Source organism: Caenorhabditis elegans, chromosome I, assembly GCF_000002985.6.
Source record: "Caenorhabditis elegans chromosome I".
Taxonomy (NCBI): domain Eukaryota; kingdom Metazoa; phylum Nematoda; class Chromadorea; order Rhabditida; family Rhabditidae; genus Caenorhabditis; species Caenorhabditis elegans.
Window position 1 is genome coordinate 14,275,292 of NC_003279.8, and position 21,651 is coordinate 14,296,942.

At 37.9% G+C, this 21,651-nt stretch overlaps 3 protein-coding genes and 3 non-coding genes across 6 annotated transcripts; 2 read left to right on the plus strand and 4 right to left on the minus strand.

Moving 5' to 3' along the window:
- The first annotated feature begins 3,489 nt into the window (after window positions 1-3,489).
- Window positions 3,490-3,537, plus strand: F09C3.9. Its single transcript, NR_050736.1, has one exon. It is a non-coding gene; the product is annotated as an Unclassified non-coding RNA F09C3.9 (non-coding RNA).
- On the minus strand, window positions 3,490-3,537 carry F09C3.7. Its single transcript, NR_050737.1, has one exon. It is a non-coding gene; the product is annotated as an Unclassified non-coding RNA F09C3.7 (non-coding RNA).
- A 3,246-nt stretch (window positions 3,538-6,783) lies between these two features.
- On the plus strand, window positions 6,784-6,849 carry F09C3.8. Its single transcript, NR_050738.1, has one exon. It is a non-coding gene; the product is annotated as an Unclassified non-coding RNA F09C3.8 (non-coding RNA).
- Window positions 6,850-8,178: 1,329 nt separating this feature from the next.
- On the minus strand, window positions 8,179-10,034 carry fbxb-69 (F-box associated domain-containing protein). Its single transcript, NM_061093.4, has 2 exons — window positions 9,952-10,034; window positions 8,179-9,097 (listed from the first exon to the last, which is right to left on the minus strand). Exons 1-2 carry the CDS (start codon window positions 10,026-10,028, stop codon window positions 8,215-8,217), a joined length of 960 nt encoding a protein of 319 aa, NP_493494.1. The 5' UTR covers window positions 10,029-10,034; the 3' UTR covers window positions 8,179-8,214.
- A 608-nt stretch (window positions 10,035-10,642) lies between these two features.
- On the minus strand, window positions 10,643-11,798 carry fbxb-68 (F-box associated domain-containing protein). The gene is made up of 2 exons (NM_061094.4): window positions 11,701-11,798; window positions 10,643-11,607 (listed from the first exon to the last, which is right to left on the minus strand). Exons 1-2 carry the CDS (start codon window positions 11,784-11,786, stop codon window positions 10,710-10,712), a joined length of 984 nt encoding a protein of 327 aa, NP_493495.2. The 5' UTR covers window positions 11,787-11,798; the 3' UTR covers window positions 10,643-10,709.
- Window positions 11,799-12,534: 736 nt separating this feature from the next.
- On the minus strand, window positions 12,535-20,663 carry fbxa-103 (F-box domain-containing protein). The gene is made up of 6 exons (NM_061095.4): window positions 20,328-20,663; window positions 20,197-20,285; window positions 14,516-14,591; window positions 13,507-13,581; window positions 12,823-13,465; window positions 12,535-12,769 (listed from the first exon to the last, which is right to left on the minus strand). Exons 1-6 carry the CDS (start codon window positions 20,573-20,575, stop codon window positions 12,581-12,583), a joined length of 1,320 nt encoding a protein of 439 aa, NP_493496.2. The 5' UTR covers window positions 20,576-20,663; the 3' UTR covers window positions 12,535-12,580.
- Between the last annotated feature and the right edge of the window lie 988 nt (window positions 20,664-21,651).

The following is a 21,651-nucleotide window of genomic DNA, read 5'->3' on the forward strand; positions in this document are numbered from 1 at the left end:
AATTGTTTTTTTTAATCCAAAAGCCCAAATCTAATCTAAAAACCACACTCTAAGCTGCAAAAAAACAACTCAAAAAATCTGAAAATCTTCTTAAAACTCTAAGATATTCACAAAAAAAATCTCCGTTGGCTTTTGGTTGCCGCCGTCCAAAAAAGCAGAGAGGAGTCTCTCACGAGCTCACAAGATTTCTCTGCGTCTCTCACTTTTTGCATACTCTCTTGCTATTGGTTTTTGAATAATTCGGATTTTTTGTGCCAAGAGGATAGATTCCACACGGAAGAAAAAAAGAAGAAAAAAAAATAATTGAAATTTTGAAAAAAAAAAGTTTTTTTCTCTTATTATTGTAAATCTAGTAATATTAAATTTTCAAAATATTTTTTTTTAATAAACAATTAAATCAATAAAAATCTAACTATGAAACTTTTACCATAAAAATTGATAAAAATTGCTCTGACAATTCTAAGCCAAATTATTTTGTTTTTCTAAAAAATTGAATGCTCAGATCAGAAAACACCTACTTAATACAACATAAAACACAAATTTTTAGGGCAGAATTAGTCACAAAGGTATAAAAAATGTTTTTGGAAAAATAAAAAATCGAAAATTTTCAGAATTTTTTTTTTGGGGAAATTTTTTCACTTTTTTCCCAGGAATTTTCTTGATAAATTTGGCTGGAAATGGGCGGAGCTTAAGATGTAAAATTTTTAAAGTTTGTGAAAATGTTAGTCTGATTTTTTTGAAAATTAAATGCAAAAAAATGCAAAAAAAAATTCCAATTTATTTTTTCAAAATTTCAAAAAAACACGACTTTTGGGGAAACTTTAATTTTTTTTTCGGGAATTTTCAAGTTATTCACATTATTGGTAACATATTTTTCAATTGTAGGGCAGGCTAAAAATTTTTAGAAAAATTTTATTTTGAGCGAAAAAAAAATCGAAAAATTTTTTTCCACAAATTATTTTTTTCAAAAAATTCAAAAACCTCCCAAATACTCAGAATTTCAAAACCAATGGTAACCTGACCCAAAAATCTCTAAAATCAATGTAAAAATTACGTCAAACGAGTTGTCAAACATGTTTGTCACGAGAAGCCTTCAATTTACTTAACGTTGGCGCCTAAAATTCTAAATGCAAACATTACATGACTACAAGGTATATACAAGTATTGTTATGCTTTAAAAATAATTGGACTTAAAAAAATTTGAAATATAAAGTTTTGGAATTTTTGAAAAAAAAAATTTCAAAATTTTTTTTTTGAATTTTTTTTTCAAAACTTTACCAATATTTAATTAATCTTTAAAAAATCTTAAAATCCACGTGACATGCAAGAATCCATAAGAAAAATCCGGAAAAAGCAAGAAAAACGGCATCACATATTCAATTAGCTGGCTATTCTCCGATGGCAATGTATGTGAGAATCCGCCGCGGTCTTTTGTACTCTGCGTCTCACCTTTTTGATGTTTTTGTGCTCTTTTCAGTGTTACGGGCTCCAATTTCAAAAAATTCTCACACGCCCTCTTTTTTTTTGAAAAAAAAATTTTTTTTTGGAATTTTATTTTGAAAATTTTTTTGCAGTGACGTCACTTTTTATTTTGGATTTTTTTGAAATTTGAAACGAATATGAGAAGCACTATGTTAGAAAAAATATATTGTCATAAAAAATTAATTCTAAAAGGTATCGATGACACTGGGAACAACAACAAAAAAACGAAAAAGTTTAACAAAAAAAATGCCAAAAATTTTTAAAGAAATCGTTTTACAGAAAACTTTTTAGCAATTTTTTTTCAAATATCGTGAACAATATTTTGGATTAAATAAAATTATGACGTCACTAGAACAATTTAATTTTAAAAAATTAGAGAAAAAAAATTTAGTCTGAAAATTTTTTTAGGAACAATTTTTTCGGAAATTTTATATTACAATGACGTAATTTGTTTTCAAAATTGAAAAATAAAATGAGATTAAGTTTTTTTTTTCAAAAAGTTGATGACGTCATTTTCAAAAAAAATTCGGAAATTTTTTTTTTCGAAATTTACATTTCCAAAAAAAAAGTGTTTCTTTTTAATTATATTTTAAAATCTTCTACTCCTTTTTAACTTATGATATGAATACGAAAATATCTACTAGCCCGAAAAAAAGTTTCCCATGACGTCATCGATAAAATTTCAAAATCTCTGGACCCCAAGCCCCTGGGGACCTATATTTAATGCTAAATATAGATGAAGCTTTTAGATTTTTTTTGTAGCGGGAGATTTGAAAAACTGATAGGAAAATTTAGAAATTTAGAATAGAATATAGAAAAAAAAACGAAAAAAATATTGATTAAAAAAAATGTCCAAATTAAAAAAAAATTATGTATATTCTAAATCAAATTTTATTTCATTTTTGAAAACAATTTTTTCCAATTTCTGCACAGTTAAACACTAATTTAATAAATTCCAGCATTTTCTAGCGCTAAAAGTAGCTGAAAAACCCTAGAGAAACATCTAAAAATACCCATTTCACATCATAGGTTAAGCCTTAATTAAGCCTCTATTTTAGGTATTCAGAAGAGCTTAGAATGTGTTAATTGATGGTTTTTGGGTGTGAAATTGAAAATTGGGACAGAAAATCGATAATTTGAGAAAATAAAAAAAAATTCAGAAAAATGTTTTTTTTTTTGAAAATTTCCAAAAAATTTTTTTCAAAAATTTTTTCAAAAAAAGTTGTTCCTCAAAAACAAAAATCGATGTTTACACTAAAATTGAAATTTTCTATCATTTAAACCTAGTTTCCCGCTTCAAAACCTTCTCGGAAAAAATCAATTACAGAAAAAAAAGCGAAGCATTTCTTGGCTGGAAAAAGTGGAAAAAAACAGGGAAAAAATAATGAAGGGTGGGGAGCAAAAAGAAGAAAAAGAAGCAAAGGATGGAGAAAATTAGTGGTGTTGGTCATTTTTGTTCTCACGGGACACGGAGCTCCAGGAGCAGCTAGTAATTATATGGATTGGAGTGGTGGAAACCTGCTGAGTTGCCAAATTTGTTTTTGATTCGCTGAGTTTTTGGCAGGAAATCTAAATTTTCAACTGAAAAATGAGCTGGAAAGCAAATTTAAGGTAGAAAAATGTTCAAGAACCATGTTTTCTAACTGAAAAAAAAATATTTCAAATGCCTACATCCTTCCTATTTTCCAATGGGAAAATGGGCAAAAAGTCTACCTTTAGCTGAAAAATAGCTAAAAATTCCAATTTTCAGTGGAAAAAGCAATAAAATAATTTATTAAACACGGACTTACTCTTAAGAAATTATGAAAAAGTGAATTTTCAAGTCGAAAAAGTTTTGGAAAATCATATTTTCCTAGGAAAAAATTCACAAAAAATAGAAATTTTGATGAAAAATGTATTCAAAAATTGGATATTCTGATAAAAAATTATTCAAAATTTGAAGAACGGTGTGAACTTACAGAAAAACAGGCTTAATCGATGCACCATGAGTTCTCCAAGGCTTAGGCTTAGGCTTAGGCTTAGGCTTAAGCTCAGGCGTAGGCTTAGGCTTAGGCTAAGCCTCACGTCAAAGACAAAATTTCAAGTGAGACTTACTATTAGGCTTAGGTTCAGGCTTGGGGTTAGGCTTAGGCTTAGGCATAGGCATAGGCTCAAGCTCTGGATTAGGTTCATTATTAGCCATTTTTACAGACCGATAGCTAAATATCTGCCGATACTCGGAAAATTTCAGAAAAATCTCAAAAAACGGTAATTTTCCGAGATTTCTGTTGCCAAAAATGAAAATATTGTCAAAAGTGTCTACAAATTATTTGGAAATGTCCAGAATTTTTAAAAATCCGCTTAAAAAATTGAATTTTGGAGTCTAAAATGATCCCAAAAAGCCACAATTTCAAAGAAATATCCCTACATGTCCTCAAAAGGTGAACCTCACATGACTCAAACCAAAAAAAAAAAACAAAAAAATCTATGTAAAGCCTTAGGGAATGCTCCAAAAAGAGCACACTGGCTCTTCCCGCCGCAAAACTTTGAGAAAAGCTAGTGAGTGGGCGTGGCTGGAGGAGGAGGAAGCGCCCGGCCGAAATCAAATTCCAGGGCCCGGAGACGTTGACGTCTTCTTTTTCTTCGCTTTTTTTTCAAAAAAAAAAAAAGAAATTTATTTTTGTTTGAAGTGAGGAGCAGAGAAGGATGAGCTTAACCTCATGGGGGAGGGCTCCAAGTCCACACTAGCAACCAGGGGGGGGGGGGAGGGGGTCCACGTCACTTTTCTGGAAGAACAATAGAAGACGGAGGTGGTAGACAAGAAAAAAGGTGTCCGTGAATCCCTAAGGATCACCCAATTTAGCATCAAAAACTACCGTAGGTTTGTAGTTTGTAGTTTTAAAGAGACATGGTGCATCTACTGGAAAAAGCCAAGGAACCTCTTATTGACGTGGTATAATCCTCGAGCTTGTAGTTTGTAGTTTGTAGTTTATAGGATATGATGCATCGGTGGGAGCCTTTGACGACGTGGCAAAGTTCTTAAAATTGTAGTTTGTAGTTTGTAGTTTGTAGTCTGAAAAGGACATGGTGCATCGATCGAAAAAAGCCAAGCAATTCTCTGTTCTTGAGATTATAGTTTGTAGTTTATAGTCTCTGGCGATGGGTCTTAAGGACATGGTGCATCGATAGGGAAAGCTGAAGAGCTCTCTGCTAGCGTTGTGTAGTCATTGGGCTTGTAGTTTGTAGTTTGTAGTTTGTAGTCTTAAAGAGACATGGTGCATCGACAGGGAAGGCTGAAGAGTTCCCTGTTGACGTTGCTTAGTCCTCGGGCTTTTGGTTTGTAGTTTGTAGTCTTTAGCTTTGGGCTTTTGGGGCCTACGACTGCGCTATTGTCCCTTGTAGTTTGTAGTCTGTTCAGATCCCGGAACTGAAAAGCCTTGAAGCTGGTGAAAATCAGAAAATTGAAAAAAAATTGTGCACTTGAAATTGTAGAGCCGTGGAATTTCGCAGTTTGTATGTGGGTAATCCGATGCGGAACTCATTTTTTCGGTGCAAATTTGGTTGAAATTCCTCTCGGGAATTTCTGGATTTTCAGGAAAAAAACTCTTAGATTTTCCTATTTTTTCACAAAATCTTCCAGCTGAGCCTACAAAAAATTTATGGGACATGAGCTTTTTATGGCTTGACAACATGTTTTTCTTGCATTGAAACATGAAAAATCACCATGGAAGCCGATTCGAAAGAGAGCTGGGGTGTTTTAGAGGTATCCAGGCCCAAAAAAAGGGCTTGGATCCCTGAAAATCTGAAATTTCTAGAAAATATTTGGCCTGAAGGGGGCCAGAATTTAGCTACATAGGCCTCAGCCCATGGTTTTTGGGGTACACGCTGCCAAATTTCGGCAAAAATGACTAGAAGTAAATTTACTCAAAACAATTTGCGAAAAATGTTTTCAAGGCCCATATAGACTTAAAATATTTGAAAATTTGGCTAGCAGTAGTTTAATAGTGAGTCTAGTCTAGTCTAGTCTAGCCTAGTCTAGTCTAGTCAGGTCTAGTTTAGTCTAGTCTAGCCTAGTCTAGTCTAGTGGAGTAGTCTGAGGCTCTCTGCGCCTTGATAGGAATTTTAGACCAGCTAAAAAAAGCCCCAAAGCGGTTTTGCAGGCCCACGTGGTGCCAGGCTGTCCCATTACGGTTTGATCTACAAAAAATGCGGGAATTTTTTTCCCAAGAAATGTGACGTCAGCACGTTCTTAACCATCAGGTGACAACTCTGCATCTGAATTCCCGCATTTTTTGTAGATCAACGTAGATCAAGCCGAAATGAGACACTCTGACACTACGTACATCCAGGCCCGCTAGGAAAATTCTTAAGGGTTTGAGCCAATAATTCTTTGAACCCAGCTCCCGGCTTCCTCCTGATTGACGTCACAAAATGTGTGAAACTGTGATTCGATACTCCCTCCGGAGTCACGTTATACCATAGATGACGGGACGAGAAATCTATTCTCTTTTCTTTTTCACTTTTTTCTCCAAAAACGCTAGAGGATGTGCCTAGACATCCGGGTTAGCATCATTCTAAGCAAAACACAAGGAAGGGCTTGTGTCACATGAGTTGTAGGCGACAATTGGCCAAATTTGATTGCAGAGTTTAAAGGGGCCTTCGATGCACAATGAGTCAGTACCCCACGTTTACCTGTAGGCTTTAGGCCTAGGGCTTCTTCGATGCACCATGTTTTGGGCATGCTCCTCAAGCTGAAAAACAAGGTTTTTTTCTCGAAAAAAAGGTCATTACCCCAGGTGTACCTAGGCCTGGGCCTGGTGCTATGCCATAAGTGAAATTAAGGGCTTAGTACGGACTACTTAGCTCTAGTCGATGCTGGACTTCATGGGCTCACAGTGTAACTTTCTGGACTAAATTTTTTAGGGTCAAACCCGGTGCTTCAATAATTTGAGCAAATAATTTTATATTTTTAGGCTCGACCACAATTTTTTTCGAAGAAATCTGCAAATTCCTCAACCCAGAGAACCAAAACTTTCGAATTCCTCACATCTCCATCTTTTTATGCTCTCAACCATCCATCAAAAATGCTCGACCCTTGGGAGCAATGTGTGCAGAAGAAGCAGCTGACGGCTTGAAGGAAGAAAAAGAAAAAAACAAACGAAGAAAAAAGAAGAAGACGTCAAGTGCATATCCACTTCATTTCTTGAGAAATCTTGAATTTTTTTTGAAGGGCTTGTCGGGGAGAGGGGGAACGAAATCAAATTTTCTTTCGGCTTGGAGCATTTTGAACGGGAAAGGAAGGAGATTTTTGGAGTTCAGAAATAGGCTTTGGCTTAGGCTTCACTTTGGGTTTAAGCTAAGGCTTAGGCTTAGGCTTAGACTTAGGATTATTCTTAGAATTAAACTTGGGCTTGGTCTTAGGCTTGGGCTTAGGCTAAGGCTTTGCGTCAGTGGCGAGCGTCAGCTATTTAGGCTTGTTAGGCTTAGGCTTAGGCTCAGGCTTGGGCGTAAGCTTAGGCTTAGGCTTAGTCTTAGGCTTAGGCTTAGGCTTAGAGCAAAACTTAGGTTTAGGCTTAGGCTTAGGCTCAGGCTTAGGTTTAGTCTTAGTCTTAGTCTTAGTCTTAGTCTTAGACTCAGGCTTAAGCTTAGGGTTAGGCCTAGGCTTAGGCTCAGGCTCAGGTTTAGGCTTAGGCTTTGGTCTAGACTTAGGCTTAGGCTTAGGCTTATACTTAGGCTTGGGACTAGACTTAGGTTTGGGACTAGGCTTAGGCTTAGGCTTAGGCGTAGGCTTTGAACTAAGGTTAGGCTTAGGGATATGCTTGGAACTAGGCTTAGGCTTAGGCTTAAGCATCAGGCCGAAGCTGAAACACATTTTCCCAAATTTTTCCAGATTGCCATCTTAAATCCAGCCAATATCTCGTTTTCAGCACAGGCTCTAATGACGTGGCAAAATCCTAAACAAAGCCAATTCTCCAAGCGGAAAAAGACGTGGCGAAAACTTGGAAATCTACACCTCCTCACATGAATCCAAATCCGATTTGACCAATTATCTCGTCTCTTCTTCTTTTTTTTCGTTTTGTTTTTGGTTTTTCGGATTTCTGGATTTTGGTTTAGGAGGGCTTTTGCAGGGTTTAGGGACCAATTGATTTAGAAGACAAGAAGGTAGGCATGCCCTACCTTCTGACTCACGAGATTTCGGGCGCTGTATCTATTGATACGGGAGGTTTGCAAGGCTAAAAATATTTAATCCTATAGGCTGCATTAAAGGCAACATTTTTTGCAAAATCGCTAATTTAGGGCTCCCATGAGGTCGCCACCGGCCTCACGGCTTCACTCAAGCCGCATGTATCTGATGTATAGTGCGGCGCGGAACCCGGATCGTGTCGGCCGCTCCCACATAAATACTTTTCGTACTACGTTCCGCATACCAAGCTACTCGCTTCACTCCAAGCTGTGGAACCCGGAACGTGTCGGCCGCTTCCAAATAACTATTTTCGCGCGACGTTCCGCACATCAAGCGACTCGTTTCACGTCAAGCTGCGGAACCCGGAACGTGTCGGCTGCTTCCACATAACTATCCTTCGCACTTCACACACAGCGGCGAGGTCCGCATTCCGCGCCTCACTCAGCTGGGAGCTCTACTCTAATTTCGGAGTAAAACTTCTTTGAAAATTTTAGAAAAGCAGTGAAAGTCAAAAAAAGCCTGGTACAGAGGAATTATTCATTTTTATACTTTATTAATAGAAAATCAAATCAAACACCAACATACATTTTAAACAATCCATTCTTCCTCAAAAAAATCCTGGCTGTTTTTCCCTTGGCTCTTCTACCATATTCCTCGAAGGAAAATGTCTCAACTCCATTGAGTATTTGTGATCCGCATTGTTCATTTTTAACATCAACTCTAGCCTGAAAATATTTCATCCTGGGGTTGGAACCTCGCTGCCAGAGTTTTATGAATTCGTTCAGAAATTGGGGTTCAACTTGAAAATCTAGTACAATACGTGTAGCGTTTACTATTTGCAAGGAAGAAGGCGCCATTTTTGTGAACACTACACAATGAAGATCTCTGGCCAATAGCTCGTGAATCTGCTGTCTGTTGTGAAATATTCCACCGTATTCGATAGCAAATTGTTCCGTTTGGTCCGCAAAATTGTGTAAAATCTGACTGTAGAACGTATTCTCATTGGAATCGTATCTTTCAGCAGAAATGTTCAATATTCCTATAGGGAATCCTTTGAATATCTCACTGATTGAATTTAAATCCAACATACAGTTTTTAAAACTCAGATATTGGATTCTGGGCCTATGGACTAAAACTAGAAAATGCTCAATCAGTTCGTGAAGTGTGATCTTCGGCATTTTTCGATATTCAGGTGCCGATCTCATTAGACGTCCATCAGCATTATATGTTGTTTCCATCGGTGAAATTTGTTCCGAGCAATCTCGATCTCCTCCAGCAGTCAGGTGCATATCAGTATTAACATGGAATCCTGCAGACTGTCTGTCTTTGAATGTGGCTTCAACTACTATATAGTCGGGGCTCTGTATACATCCCATGTTTAGACTAGTTGTTTTGATATTTACATCTATTGCATGATTCATGCACTTTTTCGACGCAAATGAGAAGTAGATGCTGAAAAAATTTTTTTTTAATTTTTTAAAATTTAATTTAATTTGGTTGGAATTTGGTATTGAATTTTTTGCAATTTTTTTCAGAAATTGTTCTACGCTTGGTTGTTTTTTTTTAATCCTTGCAAAAATGTGCTCAAAATAACGAATTTTGAATTGAAACTTCTCTAAAATGTTAATGAAATTTTTTATGGCGGTTCAAAATTTCGAAAAAATACACTGTTTTTAGCTAACACGGAAAGTATTATTATTTTCAAGTCTTGGGTTCGACCCCGCATGACAATTTTTCCGAATATTGGTTTTTTCAGTTCCAAAAAATTTTTGCTTTTTTTCAAATAACTTAAACAGCTTTTCAGAAAAAAAAACATTTGAAAAATGTTGCTATAGACTTTTCAAAAAATTTCAGATTTTTTCAAAAATTTCAAAAAGTTTTAAAAAAATTTCTGAATGTTTGTCAGCCCCTGAACATCCTAGAAATCATTAAAAATCTTCAAAAATTCACATTTGGAGCCATTCTAGGGACCATGAAAGTTGTGAAAAAAGCACTGAAAAATGTTCAGAGCGACTTTTTTCAGTTCAAAGTGCCCCTCACTTTTTAAAATCACCATCCTTTACATACTTTTTACAAAATTGTAAGCGCTTAACTACCAAAATATATAATAAAGGATGATAATTCCGAAAAAGTCAACTTCGGGCAGAAGTGACACAGAAAAATGGGCAAAATTCAAGATTTTGGCCAAAATCAGTGTTATTTTATCGAAACTTTGATCATCCATAAAAAATTGTTGAATAATTTTTGAGAAGTTTCATTAATAAATTCGGTATTTTGAGCTCGCAAAATATTTTTTAAAAACTTACAAATCCATATGCTTCATACTTTTCAGTGTGTGATGTAGACATTTTGGGGGTAATAAAAGAATAGGAAAGGTAGTCATGGCTGTACAGATGAGACTGAAGGCTGTAAGGGCAGGTGTAGTTTTAAGGAGGCCTGCCGCCTAATTATCGATTTGTGAGAGTGCCTGGGAGACTGCAGACACAGCGTTGCTTCGGTTAACCATGGTAACCGTGAGCTGCCGCACGTGGTCGCTGGCTGTCCCTTTGCATAATTTTGAAGCAAACGCGCCTCATTGAGAATTCACGTTGGCGCCAACTCTCGCTATCCATTGGGCGTGAGAGACGCAGATACTACTTTTTTCTCTGGACGTGAAAAACGCAAAGAATAACCGTTTTGCCGTCTGCGTCTCTTTTTTCACACGCTATTTTGGCTGTGGACGAGGAATTCTCCTCTTCCAGGATTTTCTAGGCCATGTTCTCACATTTCTCAAGTTTTCTCGTCCGCGAGAAAACGTGAATTTTGAGACAGCCAGCGAGCACGTGCTGCCGCTGCAGAAAAATATAAAACGAAATGTTCCCGTGGGATCTCCAGACCAGGGCTGAGCGGCTGTCGGCCGGCGCCGACAGCCGACAAAATCAGCCAGCCGCTCAGCCCTGCTCCAGACTGATTCTGATTCTTCCGATCGTTGATGTTCAAGTCTGTTTCAAGCTTTCTGATGATGAAAAACTTTTATTGATGAAACAAAACGATAAAAACAATTAATATGAAAGAAATTCAATAGTTAAATTCTAACATACATCAGAAACAATCCGTCGTTCATCAAATTAATCCTGGCTTTCTTTCCGTCGAAACTTTCAATGGATGTTCTGTTCTTAAGGGGTAATGTCTCAATTCCTTCTAGTATTTGTGATTTGTATTTTTGATTCTTAATATCAACTTTAGCCTGAAGATATTTCATCCTGGGGTTCGACCCTCGCATCCAGTGTTTCAAAAATTTATTCAATAATTGGCTTTCAACATAACACTCGAGCACTATACGCTCACAATTCGAGTTTATTGCCTGTAGCAAATAAGGTCTCCAATCGAGAAATACTATACGATGGAGATCTCTGGCTAATAAATCGTGTATCTCATGTCTGCTGATAAATCTTTCACTGTATTCGATAGAAAACCGTTCCGTGTTGTCCGAAAAAAGTTGAAGAACTCGATCATAGAACATGCATTCATTATAATCCATTTTTGAAGCCGATGCGCTGAATAATCCAATCGGAAATCCTTTGAATATCTCATTGATTGATTGTAAATCCGACATATTTTTAAAACTAAGAACATGGATTTTCGGCAGATGGAGTAGAACTAGCAAATGCTCAATGAGTTTGCGAAGTGTAATCTTGGGCATTTTTCTATATTTTTCTGCCACTCTCCATCTTCCATGCCCATAGTACTTTCCATCCAGCGGTGACATTGTTTCAGAACAATCTCGATCTCCTCCAGTTGTGATATCAGTATATATCCAAAACCCTGCAGATTTATTGTCCATGAACTTGGCTTCAACCATGATACAGTGGGGTGTGTGCTTTTTACAACTGTGTGTGCATTTTACTTCTAGACGAGTTGCTTTACTATTTACAGTTATTGCAAGATTCATGCACTGTTTCGACGCAAATGAGAAGTAGATGCTGGAAAATTATTTTAACTTATTAGACATCAATTTTAGTAGTAACAATTTAGTAACAAATTGAACTTCATAGTGATGGAAAGCAATGACTTACAAATCCATATGCTTCATTTCTTTTAGTGCGTGTTGTAGACATTTTGGGGGTAATAGCAGAATAGGAAATGAAGTGGAGGTAGTCATGACTGTGCAGGTCTGAGACTGAATGAATGAGCAGAGACTATAGGGGCAGGTATTGTTTCAATGTATACGACGCTACACATGTATATAATCGATAAAGTTTACAAGATGGTGTTAATGGAGTCAGTTTGGTTTAAGACTGGTGGCGTTTGTAGTTTTTCTAATAGGTCAGGGCTGTGGGGCATTTTTTCGGCAAACGCACAAAACTGGATTATTTCAACATAATAATCCGATTTTTTTGATCTAAAATTTATATAGAAACGTAGAAAACACGTTGTTCCATTTGAAAATAACATTTTTTTTTTTGAAAATTTTTAAAAAGTCCTTAAATAGTGCCTGAAAGTTGCCGTTAGCCAAAAAATGGCCGTTAAAAGATTTTCCGGCAAACGGCAACTTTCACACACTATTTGAGGACCTTTTCAAGTTTTTCAACAAAGATAAATGTTATTTTCAGATAGAACAACCCGTGTTCTACATTTTTATGTATATAAAATTTAGATAAAAAAAAGTTGGATTATCATGTTGAAATAACCCAGTTTTGTGCGTTTGCCGAAAACATTCCGCAGTCAGAAAGTCCCATTTCGCTTTGATCTAAAAAAAATGCGGGAGAAGAGACGCAGACATATCAAAAAACCGCAATGAGACTTTCTGACACCACGTGCTGAATCAGATGATCAACTGATATTTTCAGGCAGACATAAAAATTGTATTAGAGGTATCGTATTCCTCTGTTAGGGAGGTATGCAAAAACAATAAATTCAATCGTTTATTTCAAAATTATCAATTATCAAAAACAATTATTTAAGCTTCATTATGCAGAAGTTCTCTGGCATAAACCGAATTGTGCAATTGAATTCATCAGCGGAGACGTAACTAATGTTACCATAAGCTTGCTCAAAGGCGGGATCAAAAACTCTTGCTAAACCAGCAAAGTTCGCATTTCCTCGAAGTACACATTTCACGAGAGTTTTAGATGTGTTAATGATCTGAAAAAAGCTTTATTTGAAAACTAAAAATATTATATTCATATCTAACTTACTTCTTTCCATTTCAACATTTGAAGCTTGCTCATCGACTGACATAAAAGTTGGATCGTGTGAAAATGAGAAATGTGGTTGATGAGCGGATCGAGATTTACAAATGAGTGAATCTTGAGATGCTGTGCTCTTTTCCACTGCTCCAAATGCACCATACCTCCAATTTGTGGAATACTCCAACCATTGATTTGTTCGCTATCCAAAGATATTTCTCTAAGAAACCCTGCTTTGAATTTTTGTAAAATTAGGACCACTTCCGCATAATTGATATCTTGAAAGTAGACTCTTTCAATGTGCCGAGACTTTATTGGCTCCAATATTTTGACAATTGAGTTCACATCTACCCCCGTCCAATTATAAGACGTACAACTTATTGGAGCAAGGTCTAACCAGGACAGCCGAATTCGCGGGCTCTTGAGCAAAATTGAAAGGTCCTGGAACATCAGTGACTGGGGTGATTCATAGATTTTTGTCTTAATATGTCCCTGGTATATAATAAGACAGGAGCAGTGCACACCTTCACGGTATTCAATCCGTTTCCAGTCGATTGTGATACAGTCTTTTCCGATTTTCATAGTCTTCACGCCGGATCCCTGATAGTCTATGATGTCTCGAAAAGCTGGAGACACTTTACGAACGATCATTCTAAACAGAATGGATGAAAAGATTGGTTTGTGACTGCCTACCTGGTTTCGGTGTCAAGTTGTTTGGTGATAGCTAGCAAAATGTCGATTGGCAAGTCTAACAGCAGTAGTGAAGGGCTGAAAATAGCGTCATAGACAGAGTACAGATGTAGAGCGTGGGGAGGCTAAGTTTGAGAACTGAGCTTTGGTACCGGTTTAAGATTTAGGTGTAGGATTTTGGTTTTGAAAACTTTCAATTTTTGCACGACTTTTTTTTCAGACATTCAGAGAGGCCGTGTGCAGACATAATCTGAACTTATGAAGAAAAGGTTTCAAACTTGAAACGTTGTTAATTTTTCCATGTTTTAGCGTTTTTCAAAAGCATTGTTTTGAGTTCAGCCCGGAAATCACTCCAAGTCTTTTGTCCTAAATTATGCTTTTTTTTTTGAGATTTTAAGTAAAAAATTCGAAATCAGCGTTGCGGGGACTCGAACTTTCGACATTTTTCGCATTTTTGCTCCGAAGTCAACCCTCTTACCGACTGCGCCACCAGCGACGCGCCGCAGCCAGACGAATCGTCGCGCGTAGTGGGCACCGGTGCCGCAGCCGGTAAGAGGCTTGACTTCGAAGCAAAAATTTGAAAAATGTCTCAAGTTCGAGTCCCCGCAGGGGTATTAAGGTTTTCGATAGCGCTGATTTCGAATTTTTAACTTAAATTTTCTGAAAACCTACATAAAAACCCTTTTTTTAGAAAATTGCACGGGGAAAGTCGAGACTTCGACATGTGGTATATGTATTCGACATTGATAAGACCAAAATTTCAGATCCACGCATAGGCTTAAGCCTAAGCCTAGGCCTACGCCTAAGCGTAAACCCATGTGTAATCCTAAGCTTAAGCCTAATCCTAAGCCGAAGCCAGAGCTTAGTCCTAATCCTAAGCCGAAGCCAGAGCCTAGTCCTAAGCCTAAGCCCAAGCCTAAGCAACAGCCTAGTCCTAAGCCTATTACTAAGCCTAAACCGAAGTCTAACTATCCAAGTTTAAGTTAGTCTAAGTCTTGATTATTTAACATACCGTTCTTCAGATGCTTTACCAAATGTTGAGAAAATCCGTTTTTTCAAACCAGACGAACTCCTTTTTTGCTTCATTCCTAAAAATTATGAATTCTTTTTCCAATTCTCTTTCTGTACTGAGCCTCTTCGCGACGAAAGGGATCAACAGATAACCATTTCAACAAACTCGGCGATTTCGTCACACCGAGAGTGGCTTGGTTTGGAACCAAGTGCAAATTATCTGGCCAAGAAGTACACCGTCTCACGCAGGCCAGAGGTAGTGTCGAATACTCTCTGTCCGGGCGGCTCTAGATTGGCTTAGCAGGTCATTATAGAGTATCTAGAGACACAAACCTTGCTCTAAACAGCAATACCAAGCGCCCCAGTCCTCCGCACCTGACCTCTGCAAGTGGTACGACAGATCCACAAGCAAATCGGGAGGGGCCATCCAATCTCGGAGTACCAACCACCTGTCACCCGGAACTGTTAAAAGATAGCCTCCGGCCCAAAACAAGGCAAATCGACGCCAGGATTGCGACTTTCAACTGCAGGTCTGTCTCCTCCAACGACAGGCTTGCAGAACTGCTCGAAGAGACGAAGAGAATCAAGTTCGATATTATCGGACTCTCTGAAACAAAAAGAGCAACGGAAATGCATTCAATTGGCTCCGACGGGGTCGGGATCTTTCTAGGATCTCGAAACCCAAATTCTGTTTCAGGAGGGGTCGGCTTCATCGTCAAAAGCACCCTCCTCCCCCGAATCACTGAAGTAGTGTTTATCGATCATCGAATCGGCCTGATCACTTTTAAAGTGAACAGAAAGTGGAAATGCACAGTCATCCAAGTCTATGCGCCCACTGCCGTATCCACACTCGACGAGATCAGCGACTTCTATGAAAAGCTTGAAGATACCTATCAGGCCAACTCTCCCTGGGGGCAACAAAAAAGGGGGCAACATTTGAACTCTCCCTGGGGGCAACAAATTAGGGGGCAACATTTTCATAAATGTAGGGGGCAGCAAAAAAGGGGGCAACATAATAGGGGTCAACATTTGAACTCTCCCCGGGGGCAACAAATTAGGGGGCAACATTTTTAATAAGTATATTCAACGGCGAACAAGTTTTTATTTTCCAACCTTTTGATAATTTAATTAAAAATTCGTCCAAATTTCGACAATTAAAACAAATTTTGCAAAGACTTTTTGACCAACCTAATATAATGTGAACTGAAAAATCTTATCACATCGTGGGAAATTTCTTATTTAGTCATATGCTCAAATGGTAAATCAATTCAAAGGGTACAACTATTCTTAGAATTCTTCGAGCCTGTTACATTCCCAAATCTCTTATTATGGTGCATCTAACCGACTTACTATTATTTTTTCCAAATACGAATTTTGAATAATTTGCTCTTTAAGTTTACTTTTCACTGACTTAAATAGTCATTAAAGTCTCTTTAAATATTGCTCTACTGATTTGGGATCTCATATGGCTTTCACGTTACGATTTGATTCTTCAGCTTCAAAGTATTATATACAAAAACTTTTCACTTAATAAATTTTCCCTAAGTTTTTTCAAAAGATGTTTAGTTTTGGGAAAAATGATCATTATGATAAGTTCAACAAGATTTGACGTTCAAGTTTAATTTTCTGCCGAACAATCATAAGCAATGTGTTTGATTGTGCATGTAGATGACTTATTTCAAAAGATTATATCTTTGTTGACGTTTGAAATAACAAATTGTTGTCAACTAAAAAGTTGTTGACAATAGCTGTTAGTTGGTACCTTTTAGTGATCTTTAGTGACTGCGGAGATGTGAGCTGCCAAATATGATCTAAAATTCTAGATCTGTGCTCAACAATATCTCTTGATAAAAGTGAAAAGATGCTTCAACTATGAAAATGTGTATTGTTTTGAGCTTGACGAAGTTGTAGTTTTTTTTTTGTAGGAGCGATATCTCTGTTGTCATCGAAGCTAGTATAAAATGACCAACTACGAAAAAATGTAGAAATAATTGGTTATCATTTTTGTAGCCATAAACTTTTTGATAGATTCGCCCAAACTTATTATGATGGCAATGCTCCGGCAAACACTCATTGACTACCTTCTCATTGACTACCTTTTGCTCATTGACTACCTTAGATCTTTGACTACCTTTCGGATCTTTGACTACCTTTTGCTCTTTGACTACTTTAGATCATTGACTACCTTCAGTTGCTCATTGACTACCTTTATCTAATTTTTCAGAATTTTCAGCTTTTTTCGCTGAAAAATCAGAATTTTCAATAACATGTTACTTTTTGATGTCTAAGAAGGTCGTGCACTTTCTCATTTCCTAAAATTCCGGAAAAAATGGAGATGAGATCTGATGTATAAATGCTCATTGACTACCTTCAAATGCTCTTTGACTACCTCTATCTAATAAAATTTTCCAAAATTTATTTTTTTGAAAACTTTTCAAAATTTAATCAGATATTATAGAATAATGCAATTTTTGTCGTTTTTCTAGTTTGGATGTTCTGCACACTATTGCAGACGAAAACCTGAGGTATAGTAGAACCCCTAAGCTCAAAAAACGCACTCACTTCGGATGCTGATATCTCCGTGGAAAAAAATTTATGGCAAAGTGATTAACTACAAAGTTGTATATCTTAATCTAAAGTACAACTTTGTAGTTAATCACTTTGCCATAAATTTTTTTTCCACGGAGATATCAGCATCCTTTAAAGAGACTTTAATGACTATTTAAGTCAGTGAAAAGTAAACTTAAAGAGCAAATTATTCAAAATTCGTATTTGGAAAAAATAATAGTAAGATGCACCATAATAAGAGATTTGGGAATGTAACAGGCTCGAAGAATTCTAAGAATAGTTGTACCCTTTGAATTGATTTACCATTTGAGCATATGACTAAATAAGAAATTTCCCACGATGTGATAAGATTTTTCAGTTCACATTATATTAGGTTGGTCAAAAAGTCTTTGCAAAATTTGTTTTAATTGTCGAAATTTGGACGAATTTTTAATTAAATTATCAAAAGGTTGGAAAATAAAAACTTGTTCGCCGTTGAATATACTTATTAAAAATGTTGCCCCCTAATTTGTTGCCCCCGGGGAGAGTTCAAATGTTGACCCCTATTATGTTGCCCCCTTTTTTGCTGCCCCCTACATTTATGAAAATGTTGCCCCCTAATTTGTTGCCCCCAGGGAGAGTTCAAATGTTGCCCCCTTTTTTGTTGCCCCCAGGGAGAGTTGGCCTACCTATCACGCTTGCAGAAGCAAGTATAAGCTTATAATAGGTGACTTTAATGCTAGAGTCGGAAACAGAAAAGGCGAAACCAAGCGCTACATCGGCACTCATGCCATGGAGCCTCGTAACGATACTGGTGAAATTCTCGCAACCTTTTGTGAATCCAATCGTCTATGGCACATGAATTCCCAATTCTATAAACCCATAAATAGACGTTGGACACATGTAAGTCCTGATGGAATGTTCAAACATGAAATCGACCACATCTTGGCCAATGGAAAGTTTGTAACAGATACATCTGTGCTCCCGTCGTTCACGAACGGAAGCGACCACCGTCTCCTCCGAAGTAACATCCATTTCAACATTAATTTGGCGAAATTAGATCAAATGAAAAGGAGAAAACCCCCGAAAAGAGTCTTGGATAAAGCTACAGCTCTGGCTGTCAGCGCAACAATTACTGCCCCTACTCATGGAGATATTGACGAGGACTACAAGATCCTTGTCGACTCTCTCAAAACAGCCCAGGATCAATCAGTAATTCAACCATCCAACCACTCCGCCAACCGACTCTCGGAGGAAACTCGACTAATGCTCTTCAAAAGACGTCTTATGGACAGATCGGACCCAAATTTTAAGTCACTGTCTATAAAATGTAGGGAAGCAGTCGAGAGAGACCATGAGAACTTTGCCAGTGCCCGCCTGCTAAATGCCGCCCAGTCTAGAAAAAGCATGAAGCGAGTAGCCAGGGATTTAAACGAATACAAGTCTTTCATCCCTAGCCTCAAATGCTCTTCGACTGGAGAACGAATCACTTCCCGGGAGAAAATGGAACGGGAGATCGAGATGTTCTATACTTCACTTTTCAGAAGTAGAAAAACACCTCCTCCACCTCAACTACCAACTCCACCTCCCATCATGGCGGAACCACTTCCACCATTTCTTTTTGAAGAAATACGCGCTGCGATCAACTCATTTCCAAATGGAAAAGCAGCTGGAAGTGACAAAATCACCGCAGATTTCTTGAAATCTTGTGGCGACAACGTCATCCGTCTGATCACCGGAAGATTCAATCGGTATCTAGAAAGCGGGAATATCCCCAAGGACTGGAAAACTTCAAAAACCACCCTGATCTTTAAGAAAGGGGATCGTGAAAGTCTGGAGAATTACCGTCCGATATGCTTGCTGCCCGTATTATATAAAACATTCACTAAATGTGTGTTGAATAGAATACGAAAAACACTCGAAGAAGCTCAACCCGTTGAACAAGCCGGATTCAGGAGATCTTTCTCAACAATTGATCACATCCACTCAGTCCAACGCTTGCTCGAAGTGGGAAGAGAGTACCAGATCCCACTGACACTTGTTTTTATAGACTTTCAAAAAGACTTCGACAGTGTCGAACCACAAGATGTCTGGGATAGTCTTCAGCAGCAAGGAGTGCAAAGGGGATATATCAACCTCCTCCAAGAATGCTACACCGATTGCTCGACCACCTTCACGCCGTTCCATAAAAACGTAACTGTCCCGGTCACACGAGGAGTCAGACAAGGTGACCCAATATCGCCAAACCTCTTCTCTGCGTGTCTTGAACATGTTTTCAGACAACTCAACTGGAAACACTTCAAAGGAGATGAACGATACGAAACTGAAGGAATACGTGTGAACGGTCAGAATCTCACCAACCTCCGTTTTGCAGACGACATTGTCCTCGTGGCTCATAATCCGCGAACGGTAAGTCAAATGCTTACGGAACTGGTGGAAAAGTGTAGTAGTGTTGGTCTAAAAATCAACACAGGGAAAACCAAAGTCCTTCGGAACAGGTTTTCCTATAAGAGGAAAGTTGAGATCCGATGCCCAAACACCACCAACATCATCATTGATGATGTCAACGAATACATCTACCTCGGGCGCCAAATAAACGACAGTAACAATTTGTTAGCTGAGCTTCATAGAAGACGAAGAGCTGCGTGGGCAGCTTTTACCAACATCAAAAGCACCATGGACCAGATCACCTGCCCACGCCTCCGTGCAAATCTCTTCGACTCTACGGTTCTCCCAGCCCTGACCTACGGCTCTGAAGCTTGGACTTTCACAAAAGAGCTAGCGGAAAGAGTCAGAGTAAAAGTTCGAAAAAAGTCAAAACTCAGAGATCCACTAATACACATAAAAAAGAGGAAACTTGGATGGGCTGGACACGTGGCGAGACGAACGGATGGCCGATGGATAACTTTGATGAACGATTGGTGCCCCGAGACGAGAAACGACCCGTTGGACGCCCACCGATGAGATGGAATGACTCTTTAAGAAAAGAAGTCACTACGCGAGACGCCTTCGGGCAAGTCAAACAACTATGGTCCACCCAAGCAAAGGACCGAAAAGCTTGGAAAGCTGTGATCCGCGCCGCAGGCGAAGAACGGATCGACTAAGTATCCTAAGTATCATAACCAAAAAACTCACTTTTCCTATATTCTCGAAGCTTCTCATTAAAATCCTTCAGCATCCGATCAATATATTTCCGCTTTGCGTAAAACTTCATCCAAACTGTTCTGAAACAAAATTCTGAATTTTAGTACTTTTGTAGAACATACACATCATCTCCCGGTTCTTCTATGATAAGCGGGACCTCCACTATGCGAGAACAAAATCTACGACTCAACGTTTTGCATTTGATTTTTCGAAATGGAATTAGATTCACCGCTATAAGCTTTTCATCCACTTCCTTAACAATATTAACAGATGATTTTTCGAATCGAATATTAGAGTCCTCGTATTTGGCAGTAGTGATAACGTTTGGTCCAACAAAAGTGATGTCAATAATTGATATATATTCAGACATCTATTAAGCAAATAAGATGAAAAAAGGGTGAATAACACAATGCAACACCCTGTCAAGGCAAAGATGGATCAATAAGATTATGCTCAATATTGTAATTATAGACTGTACCACGGGGCCAGCTGTTCTTCTATAACAGGGATTACATTTGTAATGCATAGGTGCAGGCTAGGAAAAAATCATAGCCGTGACCAAATTCTGGTTTGCGGTAGAGGTGTTGAAAGTGCAAAGTTCGTTTTGTTATCTACAACTTTACGCGATCATTTTATATGTCTTCAATGAGAGAGCACATTGAGTTTCTGTAGGCCGGCCTTAAGGCAGGTGGCTAGATCGGAGGTGTTAATATGGAAAGCCATAATTATGGGTTACAACATAAAATTTCAGTATCCGTGTAAGCAAGAAATTTGGGAAATGAACATAGACTGAAAATATGTAAAATATTGGTAGAATGACGGGTTTTTTTTTGAAATATCGGAAAACGTGGAAAATCAAGTTTTTGTGTGGATAATTTGAGTAATTGGGTATCGTAAGGCCCATATAAAACTTGGCGACCTTGTGCAGGAAACTCATTGAATTAGGTTATGTAGACCGCAGGCCCAGACCAGTCTTTTTGCACGAACTTACTCAAAACTCCCCACGACCCAATTCACAGTAACTCCAATTTCCAGAGGAAACACTTCATTCAAAACTAACACAAAAACCAGTAAAATCAATTTAAATTCTCATTCTTTCATCAGAAGACGCTTTGAAACATTATCCCAAACAGGTTGCACAGTAGCAACAAGCTTTCTCTTGCACTTGGTCTTCACTGAACTCCAAAAGGAGATTTTTTGATCTTGAGCCCTTGCGATTTTGGTTCCTGTGCGAAGACTTTCATACCAAGACCTAGTAGAATTCTTCACCTTCTGGATGGTAGAGGTGACATGCCAATTCTTATCACGCAGGACGTGGTAGTAGCCGATGAGAATGCTCCAGGTGTTCTTGCAGGTGTCCTCACTTGACACCGTGCTGGAAATTAATTGATTATTAAATATTGCAGTATAGACTGAGGTGAAACACCTAAGACCCGGAAATTCGGA

What these genes read in the sequence shown, in the direction of transcription:
- fbxa-103 (NM_061095.4), bottom strand. Translation starts at nt 20,575, where the DNA reads ATGTCTGAATATATATCAATTATTGACATCACTTTTGTTGGACCAAAC. An exon ending in GAAGAACCGGGAGATGATGT is followed by an intron (nt 20,286 to 20,327) that starts GTATGTTCTACA and finishes ATTTTGTTTCAG; the next exon opens with AACAGTTTGGATGAAGTTTT. An exon ending in GGTAAAGCATCTGAAGAACG is followed by an intron (nt 13,582 to 14,515) that starts GTATGTTAAATA and finishes CGCTATTTTCAG; the next exon opens with CCCTTCACTACTGCTGTTAG.
- fbxb-69 (NM_061093.4), bottom strand. Translation starts at nt 10,028, where the DNA reads ATGACTACCTTTCCTATTCTTTTATTACCCCCAAAATGTCTACATCAC. An exon ending in AGTATGAAGCATATGGATTT is followed by an intron (nt 9,098 to 9,951) that starts GTAAGTTTTTAA and finishes AAATTTTTTCAG; the next exon opens with CATCTACTTCTCATTTGCGT.
- fbxb-68 (NM_061094.4), bottom strand. Translation starts at nt 11,786, where the DNA reads ATGACTACCTCCACTTCATTTCCTATTCTGCTATTACCCCCAAAATGT. An exon ending in GAAATGAAGCATATGGATTT is followed by an intron (nt 11,608 to 11,700) that starts GTAAGTCATTGC and finishes ATAATTTTCCAG; the next exon opens with CATCTACTTCTCATTTGCGT.